Raw genomic sequence first — 20,393 nt, forward strand, 5'->3', positions numbered from 1 at the left:
CTATGTAGTGCAAGAAAGAAAACTTAGCCAAAGAGCTTACGCGAATCTGATTTATGGTTCTTTCTTAAAGTTTTCTTAGTATCGTTATTGCTAACGCATACCTTGTTATAATATCACAATTGTAATTATTCAATGGATGTTTTGAACCCATAAATGTTAAATTGAATACCTATATCTCTATGGTTGGCTGGATGACACCCTTTGAAGAAAGAAAACCAATGACATCTCCCTAGTTAACTTCTTTCTCAATGACAATTCTTTCTAAATGTATATTCCTTTGACGTAGTCTTAACTCCATACCATTTTTCATTTATTATTATTTGATGCCTTCCATAGGTAAAACGCCAATAGCAAAGTCATATTATAAAACCCTTAGCTACATATTCTTCACTGTCATCAAAACAAACTTCATTTATCAAGTCATCACTGATATCAACTCTTTCTTCACCATTAACATCAACACCAAGACCTATATCAATAAATGCGTAGATATTCATTTTCTTAAATATACGAGCAACATTTTGTCTGTCATATACATGATCAATATGTAAACAACATCACACCCCATCTCTCCACAACATAAGTGTAGCAGAAAGGGAACAAACCTCAATTTTTGTCCCCACAAAATCTCTAAAAAACTTTTGCATGATGCAAACTATTCTAACTATACACTATACGTGTTTAACATCGAAGTCGAAGATAAAATTTCATTTTGATATCCGACTATATGTACATTTTGTATCATGTTGGATATCCGAGAATCACACTGATCTAAATATACATCGTGAGTCAGCGTGATTCTACCGTATCCACCGTAATATTAATTAAGGAGATACATATCAAAATCAAAATATTAACAAATGTTGTGGTCTTATTTAGATAAAATGGAAAATGGAGGTGACTTAATAGCTATAAATTTGGTGAAATTGGGGGTTTTGTTTTTTGTTTGACTGAAAAGCAGAGAAGGGGAAGAACAACTCAAATCTCAATTCCTTCAAAGTTTTCAACTTTCAATCAATTTCTCCAATCTCATTCTCTCACAATGCCTCTTCTTCCTTCTTTCCACAAGCTCATTCTTCCAACAACCCTTCAATCTAAGCAATTGGTAACAAAACTCTCTCTCTCTCTCTCTCTCTCTCTCTCTCTCTCTCTCTCTCTCTCTCTTCTTCCATGTTTTTTGTTTCTGTTTTCAATTAATTGTGTTTTGATTCGATTTTTCTGATCTTATGACCCTAATTCCCCTTTTCATAAAGTTTGGATTTTTGTTGGTTTTTCTGTAAACCCATGATTTTGATCATCAAGTTTGGATTTTTTGTTAAGATTCTCGATAAAGTGTAGTGTTTTTATCTTTGTTGTAAACCCATGATTTTTTTATTCTGTTTATTTTTTATTTCTATGCTTAAATTCACTGAAAATTGTTGAAATTTGATTCAGTGTTGCTTAGGTTTTATGATTTTTCAGAAGTTGTATTTGGTTTGCTGAGTTGATTTATTAGCCCTAGAATTTGACTCTTTTGATCATAACATAACTCATGGCATTGAAATTGAATTTGCTATCATATTGATTTCACTCATTGAAGTTTATTTTTTGTTTGGAATTGATTGTGTTTTTTATTGAATTTTGATGTTGCTGAGTTGATTATTAGCCCTAAAATTGAAATTGAAAAGGTTTTTATGATTATCCACAAGTTGTATCTGAATTGCTGAGTTGATTATTAGCCATAAAATTGAAGAGTTCAGGTATGCTCCATTTAACCAATGCTCCATTTAGTCCATTTAGGTCATGGATGCGAGACATGTGGCAAAAAAACATTAAGGGCTGAGATTAAAAACAAATATTTTATTTAATAAAAAAATAATAATGACCATCGTCCTCATGTTTCCCTCTTCCTCCTCTGTTCCGACTCATGACCTCCCCACTCATCATCATCTTGCCGCCGCCGTAAGATACCAATCCATCGCTGTTGCTACTGTATTATGTCTTTTGAAAAATTGTGTGCTGTTTTAAAAAAAAAGGAGAGGTTTGTGTGATGTTTCTTTCATAAGCATCTTGATTTTGCAAATCTGCACAAAAGTGATATGAATTAAAATATAGGATTGGTTATAAGAATAACTATGATTCCAATTGAGATTTTATTATATTAAATTTTAGGTTTTGGATATGGCTGATTGCATACAGAATAAGAAAAGGAAATTGAAATTAGGATATTAATACCTTGACACATAACAGTAGCAGCCACCATGAATGGTTAGTGACAGAGGTGCAAGATCGTGATTAGCAAGAGGGGCAGCCGTTGGAACAGAGGAGGAAGAGGGAACGTGAGGAAGATGATGATTTTTGTTTTTTATTAAATAAAATATTATTTGTTTTTAATGTTAAATCCCAGCCCTTGGATGATTTTTTGCCACATGTCTTGCATCCATGACCTAAATGGACTAAATGGAGCATTGGCTAAATGGAGCATACCTGAACTCAAAATTGAACTGGGTTGGTTAGTTTATGTCTTTATTTTCATGGTATATTCGTACATTAGATATAACTGTTGCAATTTTTCTTGGCTCTATCTTTACTATTTGAACAAGCTAAGCTTATCTAAAATTGAATTTGCTATCATATTGATTTCTTGATAGAATTTATTGTCTTGGGTGTTTTGCTGTAAAATCATTAATATATGACACAGTGAACGGATTTTTATGCTGCCTATGAAATTCTACTTGGATTTTATTTCATGTATTTGCTATGAACACTTGAAGGCATAGATTAACTTATTTAGTGTAGTTATAGATTCTTGCACTGATTAAGTATGATGAATTTTAGATTGCAGTTGCTTGTAGTGTTCTGGAAATTCATTTTTTAAACGAATCTCCATATTCATAACGGTAGTTAATATCACATCACATATCACTAATTGAAATCGAACAATTTAAAGAAGTTCTGTGATTCAGATCTCACACCTAGTTTATTTTTAGCCAAATGAGATGGTATTTGACTTTGAAAATCGCAAAAAGTGTGTGCTTGTGTGTTAATTTCGGGCCGAGTACATGGCCCGATTAAAGTTAACGCACCTGGGGTAAGAGGAGCCGCAAATCCTCAAATTCCTACATCTGCAAATGAAAAAGCTCTTCTCACTGGAAAACCTTTGAACGTGTAACAGAGAACCCTTTCTGCCTGCCCTGTGATCGGATCCTTTCTTCCCATGACTGGATCCTTCTGCCTTGCTCTAGGAACTTACCTGTGTTGTGCGCTGTTCTTATGCTTGTTGCCTTGCGGCCAGAAATCCTTGGCCGTAATGTTGTGCACAATTCTGCTGCTGTTATGCTTCAGTTTGTTTCAATATAATATCTATTTGTCTGAAACCCCCTATTTGGGTGCACATGGTTTATTTGTGATTTAGCGTGTGTTGTGCAATTCTTTGCTTTTTGGGAGTGAACAATTGGGGACCATACTTAGGCCAAACCAATTATTTATTTAATAGAGATACTTTCTTATCCTTATTAATTTAAGTTTAAATAAGCATTGTAAGTTTGATTTAAATGATCTCTTTATGAGTTATGTAAATCTTATGTTCGTGTTACGACTCTAAGCTTATGTTTATTTTTTTTTTTTCCTCTTTTTGATTCTGGCTCATTCATATCTCAATTTTAAAATCTTTTATTATGAGCATTTACTAACATTTGGATGCTCAATATTATTTTCAATTGCAGAGGATTCCGGATAATTTTCTGAGGAAACACGGGGACCAACTTTCGACTGTCGCAACTGTCACTATTCCTGGCGGCACCGTCTGGCGTCTAGGATTGAAAAAGGTTGGCAACCGTATTTGTTTTGTGGATGGCTGGCAAGATTTTATTCAACGCTACTCAATTGGCATTGGATACTTACTACTATTCACATACGAAGGAAGGTCAAATTTCATCGTTTATATCTTCCGTACTACTGAGTTAAACTATGATTCAACAATGAGAAGCCGGACTGAAGAGCCTTTCTATGAAGACTATAATTATGTTTTTGAAGGCATTGAAGATATCGACTCCTTTGATTTCCTGGATTCGGCACCTTCAAACCCTACTGGTGCATTGCAAAGCAAGGATTCTGCTGGATGTATGGATCAACTGATACCAGCGGAGAATCATAGCCAACAAAGACAAGAAAATAAGGATACCAAGAAAACTTCAAGAAAGAAGCGGAAATCGCGGAAATCAGATCTGAGTAAGCTTTTTCAGCAAAGTTTTCTTTTTACTATACTATGTAGCATTGGCATTTCAGATTGAAGGCATGCCCGGTGTCTGACACACATCAATGTCCAACTCAGACGCGACACTGACACGTGTGGTTATATTCAAATATTTCACGTTTTCAAATTACGGCTGGTACCAACGTCTCAGTGTCGTGTCTGTCTGTCTGTCTGTCAGTGCTTCATAGCTATTGTCTAGTAATCTAAAAAATTAATTGTCATCAATATAATTTGTGGAACTGCAGGTGCACAGGAAGCCTCCACTGAAAATGATGAGGAGGCAGAGCGCAATAGAGATACCAAGAAAACTTCAAGAAAGAAGCGGAAATCAGATCCGAGTAAGCTTTTTCAGCGAAGTTTTCTTTTTACTATACTATGTAGCATTGGCATTTCAGATTGAAGGCATGCCCGGTGTCTGACACACATCAATGTCCAACTCAGATGCGACACTAACACGTGTGGTTATATTCAAATATTTCACGTTTTCAAACTACGGCTGGTACCAATGTCTCAGTGTCGTGTCTGTCTGTCTGTTAGTGCTTCATAGCTATTGTTTAGTAATCTAAAAAATTAGAGCAGTGCTAGCGTCAGGCGCTACAACACTCTCCAATAACCACTCTCTCTTTGAGTGGACCAAGTCATCCACATTTTAAACTATTTTTTTTGGCTACCGGTTATTTACTTACACAGTGATATATCTTATTTAATTTTTTATTTCTTTATTCTTTCTTTCACGTTCTCTTTCTCTCTCTTTGGCACCTCCTCTGTCATTTGAAAGGTCTTCTTCCCCATCTAACCACAACCAACAACTTTCTTAATTATACAGAGAAAGAATGGAGCCTTTAATTTTCCAAAAGCCTCCATTAAGCTTCAACATCACAAACTTGTCAAATGGGTTGTTCAAAGAACCTGCGTTAATTGGGATTCATCTGGAATCGACCAAATCAAATAAATAGAGCACACAAAGTATCCATTTTTCAGTAATCAAATTTGGATTTGGACTTTGAAAATTGCTGAAAATTAAAAGCAAACTTGCTGTGATATAGGTTTTTTATGGCAGATGAGATAATTAAAGATGGAGAGAAATAATTCATAAAATTAAAGAACCAATTTTTTTATCAGAAGCAATGTGTTTGTTTTGTTGAGATTCGATTGTGGTGTTTGAGATTAATGTTCTTTTGGCCTCATTAGTTTCATCATGAGAGATGGCGTGTTTTTTTTTTGTTTTTTTTGTTTTCTTTTTGAAGTTTGAATAAAAATATGGTTAGTGTTGGTAAACCAGTATAGCCGGTTATCAGGTTTTTAGTTTTAAAAAAGTGATGATGTGGACCAATAATTGAAAGAGTGTTTGAGAGAGAGTGATAGAGAGGTTGTTGATAGCATTGCTCAAAAAATTAATTGTCATCAATATAATTTGTGGAACTGCAGGTGCACAGGAAGCCTCCACTGAAAATGATGAGGAGGCAGAGCGCAATCTAGTTACCAAGAAAACTTCAAGAAAGAAGGGAAAATCGCGGAAATCAGATCTGAGTAAGCTTTTTTAGCAAAGTTTTCTTTTTACTATACTATGTAGCATTGACATTTCAGATTGAAGGCATGCCCGGTGTCTGACACACATCAATGTTCATCTCAGACGCGACACTAACACGTGCGGTTATATTCAAATATTTCACGTTTTCAAATTATGGCTGGTATCAATGTCTCAGTGCGGTGTCTGTCTGTCAGTGCTTCATAGCTATTGTCTAGTAATCTAAAAAATTAATTGTCATCAGAATAATTTGTGGAACTGCAGGTGCACAGCGCAATCGATCTTATGAAAGTGCGTCTGCAAGAGTAAGAAGCAACATGTCAAATGTAGCCTATGAACGTGCGTCTGCAAGAGTAAGACACAATGTGTCAGATGAAGAAAGAGAAAGGGCAATGAATGAGGCAAAAGCATTTGTACCAACTAATCCTTACTGTCTTGTTAGTCTGCGAGCCTCCTATTTATATAGGGGATGCATAATGGTGAGATATTGAATTCAATTTTTTGATATTTTTCTTTGGTCTTCTTTGACATGTTGTGTTGCGTACTAAGCTCGTGTTTCTGTTTACCAGTATTTGCCTACCAGATTTGGAGCAAATTTGAAGGGTGTTTCAGGTTTTATTCCGCTTCAGACATCCGATGGTGAGAAACAGTGGCGTGTTCGCTGCCTTGATGACAAAGGCCGGAAAAAGTTAAGCCAAGGATGGTACGAATTTACACAAGAGAACGGTTTAGGGGAAGGGGATATCTGTGTTTTTGAGCTGCTTAATACCAGAGATGTAGTGTTGCAAGTTACTTTGTTTCGTCTAAAAGAGGATGAACCCTCACTTGCAGCACCGCGTTAGCTCAACCTAAAAATTAGCTGGGAGAGTTAACTCCTGATAGACAATTACAAAACTGTGTTGATTAGTTCTTACTTCTGAGTGATCCTGGTATTCTCTAGTTTATTCAGTTTGGAACTTTGATACTTTCTATGGCCATACCGGGTACGCGTACGGTACTCGTGGTACTCCATTTTTGCTATTTATTCTATGGTGAGTGAAAATTGTAGCTTTCTCTTATATGTTCATATGATAATGTAGTATTATATGTGCATGAGTTTTTTGTTGTTATAACCAACTTTAATTTTCAACTTTTTAAACTTTTATCGTGATGTTTTTGATGTAAATAGAAGAATTTAGCCCTATCATGTTATATTATATAACAAAACTCGTGATTGATTTTATTGACGTACCCGTATCTTAATTTTTAAAAAATTGCCGTAATCTCGTACCTGTACCCATACCTATGCAACATAGCTTGGATTGTAAATAGACTGTGCTATCTACTCAATCATAAACTGAGTTGAAACGCATGTCCTAGTGCCGTATCTTGGGATTAACTCTTTTTTTTTTTTTTTGGTTTTGAAGTTTTTAGCTTCATCCGCATGAATATAGTGATTCAGTTATTGTGTGTTGTTTATGTGACTGCTGATGATGAGTTTTTATACGTTTTCCTTTGACTTTTATCTATTTTTGATGTTGTTTGGATTTATGGTATGATGTGGATACAAAGCAACATTGATGATATCTTTTATTCATTGTTTTTCATATATCATATCTATAATACCATTCTTAAAAAAAGGTCCAGTTTATGTGATATTGTAGTCACAGACAAGAAACTTTTCATTTTGGGATCCAAGTGCAGGATTTAAAAAAATAATGTACATCTGGATTTCATTGGACTTCTTTGTATGATTGATGTTGTGACAAGTATGCATCTGGATTGTACAGATTTGTAGTTTTTCTCGGACTCATATTCAGACTGATGTTGGGTTATGAGCGCGTCTTAAGTTTTTTGAATGTGCATGTGAAGTTTGTTATCTTCATGAAGGTTGTCTATTATAAGCTGTGCAACTTCCATGAAATTTGTGTGCAAGAGTTTTAGTTTCGAGCAGTTGTACTTTATTCTAGTGTTAATAAATTGTTGTGAATGTCATATATATATATATATATATATATATATATATATATATATATATATATATATATATATATATATATATATATATGATTAAGTTGAATATGTACTGGATGAATTGGCTGGTACTAGATAGATGAAAATCAAATAAAATATAGGTAAGTTGCTCTTTTGTCTGAATTACATATGTTATACTGTTATGCTGTCTGGATATTCTGGCAGTTACATATATATGAAATGAAGAATGGTTTAATGTGGAAATGTAAACACGTTAAATTGTATTAGGTTCATTAATTGAATAAAAAATGTAAGTAGTTAAGGGCAAATGACACAAGTTGCATATATATATATATATATATATATATATATATAGGAAATGAATGTCAATATCTTGTGCAAGTTTTTTTTTTGACAAAAGTTTCTTGTGCATGTTGGTTGTCTGATCATTGTGATTTAATGTTTTTAGTTTCACTACCTAAATTAGGTTGTAGTAGCTAACCAAAAGATACTTCTTGTTATTTATATTTATCTTGTAAAGACACACGAAATTATAAGGGTTTGGTCTAGTGGTGATAAATCACACTTTAGATCTGGAGGTTCCTAGTTTGGGATGTGCCGGTGCTTAAATTAGTTTGTGAGTGCTCTTTGAGCTCTCATGTTTTTTCACTCCAAAGTTTTTTCATAAAAAAATCTAACAGAAGGACTAAATATTATTTAGTCATGTGTAACTATCATTTTAGGTGTTGTCTAGCCTACTCCAGTGGTTACATATGACCATTCAGGGGTTATCTCAAAAACCGGCTATAGTGACTTTCTCTTGGTTTTGTATACACAAGAGAAAAAGAAAATACATTTGAGTCTAAATAAAATATTAGTTAAATATATTACTTTTTTTTTTATTTTACTGTTTGTAAAACTATTTCTTAAATCCTTACAAATATCTCACTTTCTTTTTAGTCATTGGATTTAGACTTAGTACAATTTGTTTAGGTCGAAATTTGTTCCCTACAATATATAGAGTATTTCATTTTAGGGTGCTCCATTCTTGACATGATACAAATTATGAAAACTAAAACCTTGATGGTGAATTGATTTCCAGTTGTCTTTTGTAACTTACATGGAATTTGTTACTTTTGGGATAAATGGATTTGATTGAGCAAAATATCAATTATCAAATTCAAGTGTTATGATGCTATTTTTTTATTTTTATTTTTTAATTTACAAAGTGTAGAAGTTGCTAATGCTAGTTCATTTTTGTGTTCATGCAGAAGACACATCTTTTGGATATCGAAACAGATATTGACTATATACTCCTGAGTGAGATTCATTGGCTTCGGAGAGAGGAAACCATCACACAAGGATTTTGGTGGAAGATTTAAGGGTTAAGCCTAATTTTCACCGGAATATTGTTTGCCAACTCAGATTGATTTTTTCATCCAAATTAGGAATATGAGACACTATGTTTAACTGGATGCAACGTCGACCAGTTTTTACACACTATTCTTGATGAAATTAATTAATATAGGTATCATATTTGTACTGTAGTGTTCATAAATTTTCTGTGTTACTAAATGGTTATTGACTTCTGTTGCTTTAAACTGCATTTGATTAGTATTTTGTCATTATGTTATCTTCTATATTTTTATGAATCAGCCAAAATTACTGGTTAACTTTTAATCAGCTTCCCACTATTTGTTTCACATGAAATAACTACCTGCTTATTTGGCTTGTAACTAGGTATTATTTTCATTTTTGGCTTGAGCTCTTAAATGCTTGAATGTTATGATTCTGGCTTGTTTTTTCAAAATACTTTTTTCCCTAATAAAATCTTGCATTAAAATTTCATTACCTGTTCTATTTATCTTCTTTGTTTTTTATTGCATCCAAAAAAGACGAGATTGCATTTTTCTGTTTTGTCACAAGTTGCAGTTGATGGGAGTAAAGTCAAGCTCAAAATGTCTTTACATGAATTAAAAATTACGTCTTTAGTCATGTGGATGTACCCTCACAGACAAAGTAGAAAACCAAAATAATTGACAATGGCTTATCCTAATGCTTCATATTGTCTACTTGTGCTTGCAGATCCTCTGGATTGGTGGCACTTTTAAGAGTCAAGACTCCTTGGGTGTTTATTGGTGGCGGTGTAATTGATCATAAGCCTTAAAGAGTTCAGACTCCTCGGGTGTTTATTGGTGGCGGTGTAATTGATCACAAGCCTTTACAAACCGTAGGTAAATCTGATGGAACAAGTAGGAGCTCGCGGAGCAAGTGATGCGAAGAATCTACTCTTTGGTCAGTTATAATTTTTTGTATAGTTTGTATTGGATCATTTGACCTGGATTATTGGATATCCATGCACTTTTGGAATTTAAGATTTCAATTTTCAATCTTAGAATTTGGACTGAATGTTATAGCCCATGCACTGACTGTTGTTCCCACTTATAATTATTCAATGTGGGATTCAACATTCCCACTCATGCCTAGAATTAGATTTCTGTATATTCGGTTTGCAGGACTCGACATCTGTATATAGCACAACGGCTCTTGGGTAGGCTCGGATACCATCTTTGAACTGGGCTTACGGTCTAACTCACCCCACTAAATCAGCTTGTTAGACAATGACTGGTTTATAAGGACTACCTAGGTCATGTCCCTAGCTGATGCGAGTCTCTTAAGTGTGGACTGGTGCAGGTGGAATAACAAGGATATAAACATCCCCTCACTTCCAGGACTAGACATATGGAGCGTAGACAAATGCAAGTAAAATAACAAAGATCTTGGTACATAAACAGATCTTAGTTAGGCTTAAATAACATTTTAGGTTTTGGGTCAAGATTTGGTGCCAATCTATTTTTTTGGTTTCTCATTTCAGTCCATTGATCAAAAATCCTCCGCTTATACTCCTTTTGCCTCCCTAGTGACCCATCTCTTATAAGGTTTAATATAAGGGTTCATTGTTATGGTGGGATGTGAGTTATTGGAAGGTGATTAATGTCCGGGAGTGCTCCACCTGTTTGCCGACGATTCCGTAAACTCGTCAAGACTTCTTCCTGAGTGAGACTTAGAAATGTGGAGGAGACCCACACTTGAGGGGGGAAACTGTTGTATAAATAAGTGTGAATTAGTTGTTGAAGTTCCGCATTGTTTGCCAATGGGTTAAATGAAGACAGTTTTTGATCAAGATCTGGTGTCAGCCCATTTTTGTGCTCTCTCACTTCAGCCCATTAATTAGAGTTCATCTTGCTCTTTCAGCCACCCATCTCTTAAAAGGATTTGAGCATAAATTAACCCCATTAGTTAGCTCTTGGGGTTGGGTTGCACCCACTTATAACCACTGTTCAAGCCATATCATTGTTTAATGTGTGACTCTCAACATTCTATTTCTTGATCTTTCTTCTAAGACGAATGCTTACACCCCGTTTATCTTTGACCCATTTGCCAAGACACCGTTTTTTTAGTGGGTAAAACCAAGGTTTCACCCGTGCAACTGTTGGGACTAATCTCTTGAGGTGATTGAGACCCATTTTAAGTGGTTGACCTCTGCTAACATATGTTTTTCCACACGCACTGACCAAATATCAAACACCTAACAAATGGTTATGAGAATCAAGCTTCTCCATTGTGCCACACCATGTTGGGTAGACGCATCAAGGTTTTGGTAATTATGCAATCTAGTTTTTTTTTTTTTGAAACGGCAAATTTTATTCTTCGTCGAGAGGTGAAAGAAACACCACACTCGTGGAACTGAAACATATAAAAAACAAAATCCCACAAAGGGTACAATTACAGCCCCTAAAAATCATGAGGCCGAGGTATACAACCAAGGCACACCAAGGTAGCGCCAACAAAAGAATACCCCTGCCTCACAATCGGAAATTATGCAATCTAGTTAATAGGGATAAAATGAATAAGACCCTATTATCCTATAAACTTCAATGCTTGATGTGCAAATTTAATAGCACCGAACTTTTTTTGTAGTACAGAACTCACTAGAGGCTTAGGAAGACCGAGAAAAACCAAGAGAAACTATTAAGAACTTGAGACTAATGTGTTGATTATTATCTATTTTATTAGCATTGATATAGTTTTCTCATTTATCTATTTTTCCTTTATCAAGATATTCTCTTTTGCATATAAACTTGCTCAAAGCTCCTTGTGAAATATAAGATGATTATTCTAAACTATTCAACTTAATGAATTGTATAGAAATATGGTATAGGATAGAGCATTATGGCGTCGTTTAGTCATTTAATTTTTTTTTCCGCAAGATTTAGTCTTTTTATATTATCAAATGTTAGCGTTGATGACCTTTTTTTTTTTTTTCCAGATTCTGTCACCCTTCATTAAAAAGAAGACTATGTGGCTGTTATGTTGCATGTGTCCATTATATTGACATATTTTTGGCAAGATTAAACATTTTATTTTTTATTTTTAATCAATATTGAATTTTTTTCGACAATATTTAACTTTATTTTTTATCAAAACTTGATTGACATTTTTTTTGGCAATATTAAACCTTTTTTTTATCAGAACTTAAAAGAAAGTTAAACAAGATCAAACTGATTCTTCTTCAACTGCGGTTGTTCTTAATTTATCCTTTATCTCACTATTCACTATCCATACTCATTCATCTTCATCATGCATTTGGTATTCTTCCTAAACAACCATACTTGAATAAAAAGGATCTCATTTTCTAACAACAGAATCAATCAGTTTTCAAAATCCAAACAGCCCAAGTTGAGTGTTGGACTCGTGAGCTTTAATTTAGGTCAAGTTGAGTGTTTTGTTTGACTCAAGCTGCTTTCATGTTTTTTTTTTCTCTCACTCATTGAAGTTTGTTTTTCTGGTTGTGTTTAATGTTTTTGATTGGATTTTGTTGATGTTTTGATGGTTGCATGAAAAGGGTTTTGCTAATTTTATTATATTTTTTCACTCTCGCTTATAAAACCTGACGCCTCTTTTCATAAAGTTTGGATTTTTTTTTTTGTATGATTTTGATCACAGTTTGAATTTTCCGTTAAGATTCTTGATAAAGGGTATTTTTTTTTTTTTTTTTAAGTTACTTGATAAAGGGTAGTGTGTTTTTACTCAGTTTAGTTCTGATTTTATACCTGAATTCCTAGAAAATGTTGAAATTTGATTCAGTGTTGTTTAGGTTTTACGTTTCTTTGAAAGTTGTATCTGGGTTGCTGAGTTGATTATTAGCGCTTGAGTTGAATTGGGTTGGTTTGTTTATGTTCATTTTTCTAGTTGAAGCATAACATGCTCTATATTAGACTCTGGATCATAACAAAACTTGTGGCATTGAAATTGAATTTGCTATCATATTGATTTCTTGATAGAATTTATGCTCGAGTGTTTTGGTCTCTGTCAATTGATGAACTAATTGGTATTTTACATTAGAATTGATATGTCTCTTGTCACTTGTTTTAATTGAAGGAAAAGGCACAGTGAACGGGTTTTTATGCTTCCTATCTGTCCAAATTTGTTTTGATACTATACCTATGAATTGATATTTCTTGTATTTTTTACTAAGAAGACGTGAGGGCGTTGAATAAATTATTTTATGTGAACCAAAGCTATTTACTTGAAACAATCATATTATGAATTTCTGTAAGTGTATAATATTCTTTAGTGTAGTTACATACTCTTTAGATTGAAATTGGTGGTAGCAATCTGGAAATTAGTCAGTTTTGAACAAATCTCGATTTTCAGCTTGGTAGTTAATATCACATCACATATCAGTCATAATTGAACAATTTAAAGATTTTTTCTCTTTTCTGAGCTCTGTAATTCAGATCTCACACCTAATCACTTTTTTGGTCAAATCAGATGGTTTTTGCCTTTGAAAATCACAAAAAGTGAGTGCTCATGTGTTAATTTTGGGCCGAGTACATGGCCCGATTGAAGATAACGCACCTGGGGTTTAAAAGGAGCCGCAACTCCTCGAACTTCCTAGATCTGCAAATGAAAACCTCTTCTGAACTGGTGACCGAGATCCCTTTTTGCCTTGTGACTGGATCCTTCTGCCTTGCACCAGGATCCTGCCTGTGCTGTGCGCTGTACTCTGCTCGTTGGCTTGCAACCAGAAGTCCAGAACCCTAATGTTATGCGCAGTTGTGCTGCTATTATTCTTCACTTTGTTTCTATAGAATATCTATTTGTGATTTAGTGCGTTTTTGCATTTCTTTACTCGTTGGGAGTGCACCATTGGGACCCACGCTAGGTCAAACCAATTTTTTTTCGTCGAGGGAAAGGTCGAACCAATTTATTTTTTTGAAAGTAATAATTAAGTAAAAAAATGGATGTAATACTGTCTTATGCTTATGATTTTAGGTATAAATAAGCATTTTAAGTGTGATTTAAATGCTATCTTTATGAATTATGTTGAATCTTGCATTCCTGTTACGATTCCATGCTTGTGATTTTATTTCTCTTTTCAATTCTGACTCAAATCTCAATTTTAAAATCTCCAGTCTTTCATTTCAAGCATTTACTTATATTTTGATGCTCAATAGTATTTTCAATTGCAGAGGATACCAGATGATTTTCTGAGGAAATATGGGGCCCAGCTTTCGACTATCACAACCCTCACTGTTCCTGATGGCACCGTTTGGCGTCTAAGATTGAAAAAGGTGGACAACCGAATTTGTTTTGTTGATGGCTGGCAAGATTTTGTTCAACATTACTCCATTGGCATTGGATAATTTCTAGTATTCACATATGAAGGAAAGGGAATTTAAATTTCATTGTTCATATCTTTAATATGAGTTAAACTATCAATCAGCCATGAGAAGCCGTACCGAAGGACCTTGCCATTGAAGATATCCACTTCTTTAATTACTGGATTTATCACCTTCAGTTTTTTTTTGAAAGGCGTTACCTTCAAATCTTACTCCTGGTGCATTGCAAGACCAGGTTTTTACTGGATCTATGGATCAACTGACACCAGTGAAGAATCATATCCAACTCAGACGCGAAAACTTCAAGAAAGAAGTGAAAATCATCTCAGAGTAAGCTCTTTTAGCTAAGTTTTCTTTCTATAGTACTATGATGCGCCAACATATCAGATTGATAGCCTGCCTAGTGGCTGTCTGACACACATCAATGTCCAATATTGGAGATATAGATTAGTGCCATATTAGTTCTAGTAGATAGTAGTATTTTTTTTTTTTTTTTGAGTGAGTTCTAGTAGATAGTAGTATAAAGAGCTTGTAACCACCCCCATTAGTGGGTAACTATCTCATTTGTAATAATATTTATTCTCGTCAATACAATAGTTTAATAGCTTATCTCTCATTCCTTCCATGGATGCCATGTCTCATAACATCAAACTCAGATGCTATCAAATATTTCTCCTTTTCAAATTATGACCGGTATCAACATCTCAGTGTCGTGTCTGTGTGGGTCAGTGCTTCATAGCTGTTGTCTAGTAATCTAAAAAATTAGTTTTGTCATCAATATAATTTATGGAACTGTGAGCACAGGAAGCCTCTGCTGAAAATGACGAGGCAGAGTGCAATCGATTCTATGAAAGTGCGTCTGCAAGAAAAAGAAAAGTGACAAGTGAAGAAAGAGAAAGGGCAATGAATGAGGCAAAATCATTTGAACCAACGAATCCTTTCTGTCTAGTTGTCCTCCTACCCTCCTATTTTTTGATATTTTTCCTTAGTCTTCTTCGACATGTTGTGTACTTAGCTCGTGTTTATGTTTTCCAGTATTTGCCTTCTAGCTTAGCAGAAGCAAATTTGAATGGTGTTTCCATTCTACTTGATTTGATGATAAGTTTATTGAGTGGATGGTTCCGTGAACATAAATGACTAGACTGTAGAGTGCATGATTGGAAACTTGAAGAGAGTATTGGTGTATTGAGGAGGAACTATTTTTTTGAACAAAATGTTGTTTCTTTTTCAGTTTGATGCCTTTTGTGTTGATCCCTTTTCTTTTGTTATAATTTCTTTCCCTATCAAAGTTTGTGAGTTGGTCTTGATTATGAGCAGATTTATATTCCAATCTAAGCGATGTTTTATCTTTTTTTTCAATTTCCAGAAGTTAGATGTGGCATTTATCATCCAGAAGTTAGATGTGGCATTTATCATTTTAATTATTTAATACTTATAGGGATTGAAATGACAGTAAGTATATTGAGAGATTGATATGACAGTATTAGCGGAACATTTCAATGTGAGAGATTATTTAGATTAACGGAATGCATAGTCGTGGACTATTTTGAAATTTCGATACAATCCAGAATTATTGTAACTAATCGTTAGATATTCAAGAACCAAAATGACTGTTACCCCTTTTTTGCACTCTTGAGTAAAGTACTCGTATTTGCTGGGTGATATGCACTTCGAACATATTTTTCAAGGTTCCACAAAACTTGTAAAATTGTTTGAGATACAAAATGTGCCAAACCACAAAAAATGTTACTCATGGTGTTTTCTTTGTGGTGTGTTTTATATATTCCCATTGGCATGTGAAATCTTTTCCAATAGTGATATCAGAGGTATGCAAAGATCATATCTAAGTTTGAGATTTCATTATTTAATTGTAAAATAAATTTTGCAAATTTGACAAAAATACTATTTGAGACCTCTTGCTGCAATCTAGTCTTTGGAGAAGATGTAGGTAAAATGAATACAAGTGATTGGACTTGGATCTAAAGAAAGGCTTAGGAGCACTATTCTATTAGATATTGCTTCCAGGATGAAGCACAATGTCACAACACTAAGGGTATGTTTGGATGGAGGATTTGAGAGGGAGGACTTAATTGAATTAAAATGTTTTTGAAATGTTATATGATCATTTATCATATTGTTCATTCAGTTTTTTGAAATATCAAAATATTAGGACTGAGCACGGTTCGGGTTCGGTCGGATTCGGTTCTTAATTCGACCATCCAAAGAAAACCGTAGAGTGTATTCTCAAGCCCATCTCCGACCGTGTGTGCCAACGGATTGGTCGGAAGACGAGTTCGGCGGGTCGGTTAACTCGGTTATTGCTGTCAACTTCACAGACGGAGATGGAGAGTAGAAAGGATGCAATTATGGATGAGATGGGGTTCAATATGGTAACTTTTCAAAAGGCGGTGCTGGAAAAAGATGCAGAACACTGTTTGGACTTTTGGAGGAAGAAGAAACAATTGAAAGAGAGAGAAGAGAACTAATGTTACCTTATTTTATATTTTATATATGTATGTTTAATTGTTTTTTCTTTATTAAAATTCATTGATGGGACGAGATAACATTGAAAGAAGGAGAAAGTACATAAAAAAGTGGGATAAGGTATCTTGCAGCAAAGCACATGCACTTGTCAGATACTAACTTTAACTAAAATATATTTTCATGCCTAGCCTTGTAACTGTATCGGGCGGGTGCGGCCAATGTTGGGTTTGATTTTGATGAACCGAGCCCGACCGTACTAACCCAATGCTAACTGAATTTTATCATTTTTGAACCCGAGACCCGTTCCAATCCGACCCGTGAATCCGCGGGTGACTCGCCCATTGCGGGTGGTGGGCGGGTTTGGATTCATTGCTCACCCCTACAAAATATAGACTTAGCATTCCAAATTTCTTCCTTTAAATTCTCCATCCAAACATACCTTAGTGGTATGTTTGGTTCGCGAGAATGAGGAAGGAAAGATTGGTTGTGGATGGAAAGCATGGAAACCAACAATCTTTCCACAGTTTGGTTCAAGGGAACAATAAGCAAGGAAAGAAAGTAAGGTGGGACCCACGCCGAAAATCCTTTCCACACTAACCAGGACGGAAAGATTGGAAAACAACACATATTTGTTTGAAAAGTCTAAAATGCCCCCAACTCATATTGTTTTTTATATACTTTTTACTATTCATTTTTTTAGATATAGCTATTACTCCTTTGTTGTCTCTCTATTTTTATTTTTTTCAACTTACTGTTTCATTTTTACTCACACCTAGCCACGGTTTCTTTTTTGGTAGTGTTAGTTTCTTTTTCCTTTGAAAGAGTAGACACATGTTTATGCTAGGGGTATTTATGTCTAGGGGTATTTATGTCAATTAATAAATATATATCTTTCTTTCCTTCAACTTTCTATTCCACTTTCTTTTATACTAAACAACCAAAACAACCCTCTCACATTCTATTCTTTTTCTTTCCACATATAATCTTTCCTTACTCTTTCTTTCCTTTCACTTTCTTTAATCATCCAAACAGACCCTAATAGATAAAGTACATGTGCTCCCATTTTTTATATTCAGCGTGTGTGATTTTCCTCAATATCAGTACCATTTTTTTCATTTGATAATGTGTTACTGTTTATCCAACCTTCATAATATGTGGAAGGGAAAATATCATGATGCAATGTAACCAATTAAATGTAATTATGTTGCATTATTCAAGTTTTATTATATGCTAAAGAGATGTTTTCATGTGATCTTTATTGCATTTGCTGAAAGAATATGTTATGGTACTTTCATGTCGTTTGTGTGGTCGTTATTACCCAGTGAAAGTTAAGGTTTCTTAGCTATGATTTTCCAAAGTTTCTTAGCTATGTGGAGAGCACCGTATTGGATGTTGTTAAGGAGAAAATAGTGAAGGCATGGACATACCGTGTTTTGCATCTTGGCTGCAGAACCACCAATAGAGTTGAAGGGGCTCACGGTAGAGTAAAAAAAATATTTAAACAATAGTTTGGGTGATTTGGGTACTTGTTGGGAGAAAATACATGATATGTTGGTGATCCAGTTAACTGTGATACAAACATCATTTGAGATGAGTTGTATTATATTGGAAAATAGATACAAAAACGTCATTTTATACTATGGGTTGAGGGGTTGTGTGTCTAGAGCTGCTTTGAGCTTTATTTTTGTGGAAGAAAAACGTTCCAAGGAAACGTTGTGCATGTACAACGAAAGTTATGGTTGTGTGATAAGGACATCTTATGGACTACCTTGTGCATGCATCATTGCTATAAAAAGTTATCACAACAAGTCTATTCGATTGGATGAGATACACCATCATTGACAAAGGTTATGTATGGGTGAAGAAAGTAATGAAGATGATCTTTCTGTTGTGGAGATGTGGAATGGTATCCAGACACATCTCAAGAAAGTCCCTTATCAAATGAAACTGGAAATCAAAGACTTTTTGCGTCAGTTGGCATTTCCAGAAGCCACAATGTTGTCTCCACCTCCAAGAAAGGTATCAACCAAGGGAGCCAAGAAAAAAATTGGAAAAAATTAGGTCTAAAGCAAATGAGGCATCGACTAATCGAATCCCTTCTTCGTGAGAATGTGTTGATTCCCAATTTCCGGATAGTTCGATCGTCACCAACAATGTCATCATTTCCTAAAAGAAAGGGTGCTCGTATTGGCAAAACATCATGTTCCCCACTTCCAACCCCTACTCGGTTTCCAAAGCTTATTCTGCTTCCAAAGCCAAATCCGGTTCCAAAGCCTATTCCAGTTCCAACGTCTAATAATGTTTTGAGCCCTATTGATTATATTCCAAAATTCATGGTTCCATTTATTGAAAAGATCATGGATGTTAAAGGCGAGAGAATTGTGGTTTTTAGGCTATAGCTGAGTTCTTGGTTTTGACCGAAGAAAGTCATATCATGGTTCGTAGACATCTTATTCAAGAAGTGAAATATCATAGAAATGATTATGTGCGGGTATTTGAGAGTCAGGATCGTTTTAACTGCATCTTAAATAACTTGCATCCCCCCAAAAATAGTGGTTGTATTGCACTTGTAGATAAGTGGTTGACGTTTTTGGACATGAGTCACATCATTGCAACTTATTACAATATACTTGAAGTGGAGTTGACAAATCACAAAATCGGAACTTCAGAATCTTTTTTCCCACTTAGAGGGGTGCCGCAACTTAAGCAAAAACCCTCCATCATGTGCCTTGGCTTAATTCCCAATCATTTTGTTCTTGTTTTTTTGAAAGATGGTTGTCCACTAACTTCATCATCTACGAAGTGGAACATACACAAGAGTGAAGAAGCATCAACTTGGAAATTTGAGTATTTGAATCAACAAACTAGGTTTCGAGACCTCATAACATTGAAAAAGGAGAGAAACCGCCCCCATAAAAAAAGGAGTCAAATGAATCCAATCCAATTTTATGTAACACTCCAGAAAAAACAAAGGAAGAATTTCAAGTTGTTGCGGAAGATGAAAATGATTCAATTTCACGTAATGCGACATGACTGGTTTTTTGTTGGTGCTCATCCTTTTTTTTTGGTGGATATTACACCGACATATTTTTTGTGTTCGATATTGTAACGTCAATTTTTTGTGGTCAATATATAACTAACATTATATAAATTATATAAATATATGACTTTTATGTGGTGGAACTAGTGCAATACTTTTTTGATTGATTATTAGTTTTTTCGGCTTGCTTTGTGTGAGTGAAATCATACAGGGTTTGAGTTTCTATTTATATAAAAAGGATAATAAATTGATTTTCTACATTTGAGACGAATTTGAGTATGCGTTCAGGATAAGTACTTTTATCCCTATTACTGGTCCCGTACCCTCAAATTATAAAATATCGTTGATAATCTATATGCATTAACGTAATAATAAAAGCGAAAAGAAAAATATTTGAGTATCTGTGTTTCCGCTAGTTAAAATAAAGAATTTAATTAACATATTTGGTGTACAATTATTTCACAGATA

The 20,393-nt window shown here is 34.5% G+C and overlaps 2 protein-coding genes and 1 pseudogene across 8 annotated transcripts; all 3 read left to right on the top strand.

Moving 5' to 3' along the window:
- The first annotated feature begins 944 nt into the window (after positions 1 to 944).
- LOC146953461 (B3 domain-containing transcription factor VRN1-like) lies at positions 945 to 15,017 on the top strand. 7 transcript variants are annotated; one of them, XM_085710012.1, is made up of 9 exons: positions 945 to 1,105; positions 3,705 to 4,209; positions 4,480 to 4,572; positions 5,663 to 5,764; positions 6,027 to 6,241; positions 6,332 to 6,793; positions 8,987 to 9,243; positions 9,801 to 10,010; positions 14,252 to 15,017. In XM_085710012.1, the coding sequence occupies exons 1-6, from the start codon at positions 1,043 to 1,045 to the stop codon at positions 6,602 to 6,604; spliced, it is 1,251 nt and encodes a 416-aa protein (XP_085566138.1). In that variant the 5' UTR covers positions 945 to 1,042; the 3' UTR covers positions 6,605 to 6,793; positions 8,987 to 9,243; positions 9,801 to 10,010; positions 14,252 to 15,017. The 7 variants fall into 7 exon arrangements, with proteins under 7 accessions (XP_085566138.1, XP_085566152.1, XP_085566159.1 ...); XM_085710026.1 differs by having other exon boundaries at positions 6,332 to 6,465; XM_085710033.1 differs by having other exon boundaries at positions 6,332 to 6,465; positions 8,990 to 9,243.
- On the top strand, positions 14,020 to 15,538 carry LOC146953462 (B3 domain-containing transcription factor VRN1-like). Its single transcript, XM_085741510.1, has 4 exons — positions 14,020 to 14,025; positions 14,252 to 14,353; positions 14,595 to 14,714; positions 15,206 to 15,538. Exons 1-4 carry the CDS (start codon positions 14,020 to 14,022, stop codon positions 15,536 to 15,538), a joined length of 561 nt encoding a protein of 186 aa, XP_085597636.1.
- Positions 15,539 to 18,739: 3,201 nt separating this feature from the next.
- Positions 18,740 to 19,918, top strand: LOC146953463 (uncharacterized; annotated as a pseudogene).
- Positions 19,919 to 20,393: the final 475 nt, after the last annotated feature.

Source organism: Medicago sativa, chromosome 1, assembly GCF_051527215.1.
Source record: "Medicago sativa cultivar Bolivia chromosome 1, Bolivia_mono, whole genome shotgun sequence".
NCBI lineage: Eukaryota > Viridiplantae > Streptophyta > Magnoliopsida > Fabales > Fabaceae > Medicago > Medicago sativa.